The sequence below is a fragment of the Oryzias melastigma genome, linkage group LG6 (assembly GCF_002922805.2).
Source record: "Oryzias melastigma strain HK-1 linkage group LG6, ASM292280v2, whole genome shotgun sequence".
NCBI classification, from domain to species: Eukaryota; Metazoa; Chordata; class Actinopteri; order Beloniformes; family Adrianichthyidae; genus Oryzias; species Oryzias melastigma.
This window is the reverse complement of record NC_050517.1, coordinates 18,450,127-18,457,129: the sequence shown is the minus strand read 5'-3', so window position 1 is coordinate 18,457,129 and position 7,003 is coordinate 18,450,127. Positions and strand designations below refer to the sequence as shown.

Genomic DNA, 7,003 nt, shown 5'->3' with positions numbered 1-7,003 from the left:
GGGCAAACTGGAAGTGAGCACTCCTACGCAGAGAAACTTTGTGGTTTGTGTTTCCATATTGTTCTAGCGTAGACGTTAGCAGCAGGTCTGAAAAACAACAACAAAAAAGCATCTTTGAAATCAGCTTTCTGCTTTAGTAGAGAACAACAGAGCAATAACTCCGCATGCTTATCAGTGCAAATATCTGCTTCAGGAGAGTAATTTACTCATTTAGTGTGGAGGCTTTAACCTCTCATTGACTTTAATGTGTAACTAGGTAATAAGGTTAGGGATGGTTGATGGTCCTAGTGTGAGATGAGCTTCTGAATGGGATGAGTGGGATTCACATATTAAGAGGCTCTTTATTAGAGTGAATTCGGCTGTGTGGCTAACAACTTAATTGTTGCACATCGTCTTGTTCCCTGGTGAGTTGTGCGCTCCAGAGCTCTGCCTTTTCCTCCTATCTTTCCCTCCATTGGCTCCGCTCTCCCTCCTTAACTGGTTTATCCAAACACTGAAAGAAAAACACAGTTTTCCTGTTTGTTGAGGACAAACCGAGGAAGGAAAAGGGATACGTTTGCAGAGTTCCATGTGTTTGTGTTTTTTTTCCTCAGGGTGGACAACTCAGAGGATCCTGTCTATGAGAGTTTGGAAGAGTTCCATGTGTTTGTGCTGGCCCACGTGTTGCGCAGGCCCATCGTGGTGGTCGCTGACACTATGCTCAGAGACTCTGGAGGTGAAGGTAGATGAGTCCCCATGTTCTACTTTTACTGAAAGCTGTTTGTTTTTTTTAATCCTATACGGTGATGCTCCCATCTTCTCAATGAATTCCAGCGTTCGCTCCTATCCCATTTGGAGGGCTCTATTTGCCCCTGGAGGTGCCTCCGAGCCGATGTCACTGCTCCCCTTTGGTCCTGGCCTACGATCAGGCTCACTTTTCTGCCCTAGTCTCCATGGAGCAGAGAGACCAGCAGCGAGAACAAGGTGAGTAGCATGGTGAATGTCCTGATGTGAACCTTGTCCTCTAAAGAAAAAGTTTTAGCTTCTCTGATGTGTCTCGTTTCTGACAGTCTTTACTTTCAACCAAGTGAGTAGAATGCAGAAATGAAGGCGAGTGGTCCGCTGGAGTTGAATTATGTATAAGGCAGCTTTCTAATTAGCTGTGATGTATTATTAAAGCTGGCCGGTGAGCAGCAGAGAATGAAGTGGACAGCAAACCTTTTCCCACCTACTGCTAGCAAAAAACGTGTATGTCAGCTTTTCCCATCAAGACTTTAATTAGTCAGAGGTATTTGCCTTCTCTTTCTAGCTTTGTGGCAAGTGTGGACCATCTATTGTGTTGAGTTACTTCTGTTTATGTCTTGTTTGGCTTCATCGGGTCCCACTCCAGACATGTTGCTTATACTCGAGGTCATGGCATTTCTTTAATTGACAAATACCCAGGATCTCTATGGCAACCGGTCTCAGTTGTGCGTCTGGATCAGTGGGTGGAACTCGGTTGTCACATGAGTGGGCAGCTGGCCAGATCTGTCTCCGTCTGCGTTTCTTACTCTCAAGTAGACACTTGCGCAAACCGACTTCCCTCTTTTCCGCGCGCGTCAGGTCCTTCTCCTCGACCACCAACCTGCTTATTAAGCTGGCGTGCCCTCAGTGTTGTCTGACAGGCGTGATTACTAACCTGCGGATCCTAGAGATTAGTCCCTGTCCAGTAGCATCTCTGAAGAAGCTGTGGTTCTCCCTCTGACCAGCAGATGGTGCTTACGTCCAGGAAAACCCACCTCAGTCATAACACCACGCATGGCAGTACTTTTTCCATACCAGTACACTGTGTCCTGTGATAAGATCAGACAGTCTGCAGAGTCTCTGAGGTGTTGTGAAAACACGTGAGATCATTGACTTCACTCAACACAGTTGCAACTCTGTGCTGCTTTGATTAAGATTTCCCTAAAAATACAGGAGAGTCTGACTCATTAGAATTTGTTTTAAATGCTCAGTGAGTTGCTGTGGTGGTAAAGATCTTTAAACAGATGCGAGACAGTCAGGCAGACCTAATCTTTCACTACCACTTAGTGGTTGGCCCCTAAGCCCCAACCACATCACTGCGGATGGGCTGGGGCCCGGACTGCCGAGGCCTAAACAAATCAACCCACAGCACTGACAGACACGCCACTGTGTGGACGCCTCAGGTGGGTAGTTGTCAGAACACCTGAGCGGCTGGCAGCCTGCTGTGTTCAGGTGTCAGCATTTGGGTCAGAGTATTCTTCTGCATGAAGGATTACAGTCCAGCCCCTCTGAGTAACTCCACTCTAAATCGCACCGACAGACTTTGCTACCGCTCTGTCTTCCTGCTGCTTACATGGCGTCTGGAGCTGCTTTGATGATCCACGCAGGAGGGGTGAGATTCCTACTTCACCATCAAAACTTTTTTGTATTTCACTTTTTAGTGATTTTCCCACCTAAGAAATTGACTTCCTCACTTGCGTGCACTCAGGTGAACCAAGAGTCGAGGTCGGCGTTTGCAGCTCACCTGCTGTGTGATAATAACCGGCTCCTCTGTAGATGGTGCTGTTTGAGCTTCTGTGGTCAAATCACGTATGGGAGGAATCGACCTTCTGAGAAACTCTGGAGCTATTTCGAGATGTGGTTTCATTACCAAAACACTCAAAGGTTTCCTTGGCATCCCATCATTAAACTTGGAAACACCCCTTTGAAAAAAAAGGAAAATAATGTCCTGCTTTTACACAAAGACCACCTACCAGTCACATAAATGAAACCAGTGTTTTGCTAATACCAAAAAAATACTAATTATGACTTATTTGCTTTTCCTATAAAATCGTAATAGCCACATTGATTCTGCTGTTAGTATTAAGGTTTTTAGTCTAATTTTAAGTCATGTCTGCTCTGAATTTGACCTAATGGGTCTGGAGTTTTATAGAAAAATGTTAAAAATTCTGATTTGTCTGTTGGTCTTTCCCCTAGAAAAAAAGGGCTGGGTATTGATTATAATTTCCAGAAATGATTCACAAAAGCCTGGATCGATGCGATTCTGATTTTTTTTAGATTCTTTCAGTTCTTCAATTCAATTAAATTTTGAGTTTGCTCATTTATACACATTTGTTTAGAAATACATTAATAATCTACTATATGTTTTAAATATATTTATATTAATCTGATACAATTCACATATTGTAAAATGCATTAATAAAATAATGCAATTGTTAATAGCATTAAGTGTTACCATGGTTTCTCAGAAGAAGAAGTTCTAACAAAAATGTTCAGATCATTAACATTATAAACATTGTTCTGCTTCTCCTGGAGTGCGTTTTATTTTGGCCACAAGGTGGCGATCACGCTAAAGCATTACACCTTATTCCAGAAGAAGAAGAAAGAATAAGCCAAAAAAATTGTTTTAGACCACAAATGGTTACTTTAAAAAAATATTTACTTAAAATGAGTTTGGAAAGTTTATGCCTGTGAGTTTATAAAGATGTTCATTTAGTCAGTAATGTATGTTTAGGTCGACCGAGCGTTAGCATTAGCCGTCCTATGGGAAACTCCATTAAACGTTAGCATCAAGCTAGCGGACTTTAGCTTTTGATCTATATTTTTATGAGTTGATTATCCATCTATAAGCTTAAATCAATTAAAATTTATTAATCACTTTTATCAACGCAATCCTACTAGAAAACCTTTATCAGTCCCTGCCCAGTAGGGGTATCGGGAAATATTGATTACATATTGATACATATTGTATTGGGATATGTATCGGATCGCCAGACTCTTGCCAATACACACCCCTACTGCCCAGGGTGCATTCATGGTCCATATAAGCATTAGAATAGGAAGAAGCCCCCCTCCTCTCTCAGGATACTAGATAAAAATACAATTCCTGAAATAAAGTAATGTACCATTCAAATTTTCCTCACAGGTTGTTTCCTAATTAGTTCCTCTTTGTGTTTGCGTCCCGCCTAAATCAAGGCATGCTGGCCGAGTGCACAGCTTTGTATACCGCAAAAGGCTCTGTGGTGTCATCCATGCATAAGCTGTGGCGCTGGGTCAATAAATAAAAAAAAAACTGCAAAACAAGGCTGCCAACAGGAATTGTAAATGCATTACGGCACACTTCAGCCCCCCAGAGCTCCATTGGCAGGGGTGGCTCCCTGAATTTGGACGTGGCCCAAGTGGGATCAACAGCGCACGCAGCAACTTTCCAACGACGGGAGTCGGGAGGGCAGCTGCATTGTGGGAGCCGAGGCACCACCTCGCAGACCCCCCCTCTTGCCTGCTGCATGACACAAGCTGCACCGAGAGGGAGCTGGTTCTCTGTGCTCTGCCTGCTTCTCTTCTTGCAAACGTGACAGAATTTCTCAGAAAAGAGCCTCAAAAATATGCACTCCCTGCTACTGTGCCAGTACTTTTTGTTAATGTTTGTGTAGCTGCAAGCATTAGTCATGCAGTTTTTAGGGAGGGAGTGTAAATTGTTTTGTAATTTGCTGCTGAGGCTCAGAGGAACTGGACCTCTTAGCACAGATTTTTGGAAAGTGCCAAATCTTTTTCGCAAGGGTGTGGCCAGCTTAAATCTGTCACTAGAACTGCTAGTATTGCAGCACTTCTACATTTGACTTTGTGCTTACGCAGATTTCCTATAAAGGAAACGAGGAAAAAAAAGGAAAGAGCTTCACCTGCGGTGTGAAACTCGGACACAGTGGACCCTGCCAGGGTTTTTTTTGTCCGTGCGAAGCCTGCGGAGCACAGCAGCTTATTGGCGATGGAAGACTTGATGAGGCATGGAGGAGGCTGTGTCTTCCATCTGGGTCTGACGGTGAAGGCTGGAATATCTTCAGCCTGAACAGCCGGCTTCTCTCTATGGTCATGTGGACTGCAGCCTCCACATGAAGAAGCCTGAGGAGAGCTGTCATGTGGACCAGTGAGCCCCAACTAGTTCTCCCTGTACTGTTGTTTTAAAACGCACCCACGCACTTGCTCAAAATAATAAAAAAAAACATGTACTGTAAACGCCCGCACTTTGTACGCATGTTTCCCATGAGAGGAAGCCCTGGTAGGTGTCTGCTTTCTGTTGTGCGTCCACTGATTACTGCTGAAATCCTCTTCCTGCGTGTGAGTGGCTGATTATATCCAGGGGGATGAATGTAAATAATCCCAGCAGCTTTTATCCTGCATCTCTTGCGTTCTGTTACCAAACCAAATAATACTGTGCAGCCCTGGAGTTCAAAACCACAACAAAACATTTTTAGAAAACACAATTTACTGCACAGAACGTGTTTCAAAAGTCACGTCAGAAACACATTTCCTGAAAAACAAAATGCACATCTAGTCATCCATCATGATCGATTTGATCTTTCAAGCTAATTTTTTTTTTAACCCAGACTGAATAGTTTGCCTTGATCCTCTCTTCCAAAAGTTCTTCCAAAAAGGAAGATACGATCTTACTATCCGCCCAAAGGCTCCTCTTTTATGGAATATCTACACCTGATGCCTAAACCACTTCAATAAGCTCCTTTTTGATGTGAAGAAGCACCGATTGAACTTTGAGGTCCGTCTTAACAGCTGAGTTCTTCATCCCTTCCCTAAAGGCAAACCCAGCAGCCTCCATTATAGTGCTTCAGACTCTTCATCCTGTTTGGGATGACGAGTTAACTGACAACCTGTCCAAACTCAAACAAGACCCCCAATATTTAAATTCTTCTACTTCATGCAGCAAGCAGCTCATCGCCAACCAAAAGAGGGAAACTTACTCACAGTTTTGATAAATATTTTGGGCTGGATATTTTGGACTAATGAAGTCAATGGAGTTACATCCTCTACATAAAAATAGAGTCCAGGTCATGTATAGACTGAACTAGAAACCCTACAGTCTGATCTGTGCTGATTAATTCTACCCAAAAATGATGAATCAAGTTAAATTTTGAATTTATTCATTCAAACTGAAAGAAGATCAAGAAAAACATGAAAAAAATCTGATTAAAGCCTTGTTAACTCGTGATTTATTTTCATGTCTATGATATCAGCTTCCACCGTCTTATCCCTGATAATTATTGTGACTCTCTTTTGTTTGCCATCAAAGGGTCAGGTTGTTCTGTCAGAGCAAAGGTGGCCTCCAGTGGCATGTTGTTCTAAGTTGACCTAACTCGTGTCCCACTAATCTCATCTCTTCCAGCTGTTATCCCTCTGACCGACTCGGAGCACAAGCTGTTGGCGCTCCATTTTGCCGTTGACCCTGGCAGGGACTGGGAGTGGGGGAGGGACGACAACGATAATGCCAAGTTAGCCAAGTAAGCCCAGTGGACAGTTTGTCATTGGCTGATTCCTATCAATGAACCCACAGAGGTGTGAAAGAGAGCTGTGAAAACTGCAGGTCCAGGCAGTACTGTCAATCCACTCAGAAGACTTTATTGTGAAGGATGAGCTCAGGGGTCACTTCAAAGAATTGCATCAGTTGTTTGCTGCTGTCGCAGGGTGTTACCCTTTCATGGCACACATCAACATTTTTGTAAAATGCAAAACTGTTTTTTTTCTTTTTTTTTTTTTCAGTCTCATCTTGTCTTTGGAGGCCAAACTCAACCTGCTGCACAGCTACATGAATGTAACATGGATCCGAATCCCGTCTGAAACAAGGGTGAGTCCTCCTCCCACACGTGGGCCTCGTTCGCCATGGTTCATTCCACTGTGGAGAAGCTCCCTCATTTCAGGTGTTACTGACACCCAGAGTCATATCACTCACATTTATTGCATGTTAGGGTTCAATTATCTCTTGAATTTGGAGGGGGCCCTGGTGGCAGACAAGATGGTGGCTGAAAATCATTAGCCAGACGGAAGTCCAGAACAGGAACAGCCCCCGCGCGCCGCACATTTGGGTCGAAAAAGACTAATAAAAGTGGTGACCCTAACTGTTACGTTTTTTTTGCGTTTTAAGCTTTGAACCTTTAACTCCTGAGGTGTCTTTGTTAAAACATACATAGCTTTTCGACATACCGTAACTTCTTACACGGTCTCTGTGAATCAG

The 7,003-nt window shown here is 43.5% G+C and overlaps 1 protein-coding gene across 1 annotated transcript in view; it reads left to right on the top strand.

The window, feature by feature from the left end:
• The window catches only part of otud7a (OTU deubiquitinase 7A), a 42,623-nt gene that overhangs the window by 31,566 nt on the left and 4,054 nt on the right, over positions 1 to 7,003 (top strand). The window contains exons 9-12 of the mRNA XM_024281436.2: positions 594 to 721; positions 814 to 963; positions 6,158 to 6,272; positions 6,532 to 6,616. Coding sequence (XP_024137204.1) covers positions 594 to 721; positions 814 to 963; positions 6,158 to 6,272; positions 6,532 to 6,616 — 478 coding nt within the window. The remainder of the gene's footprint in view (positions 1 to 593; positions 722 to 813; positions 964 to 6,157; positions 6,273 to 6,531; positions 6,617 to 7,003) is intronic.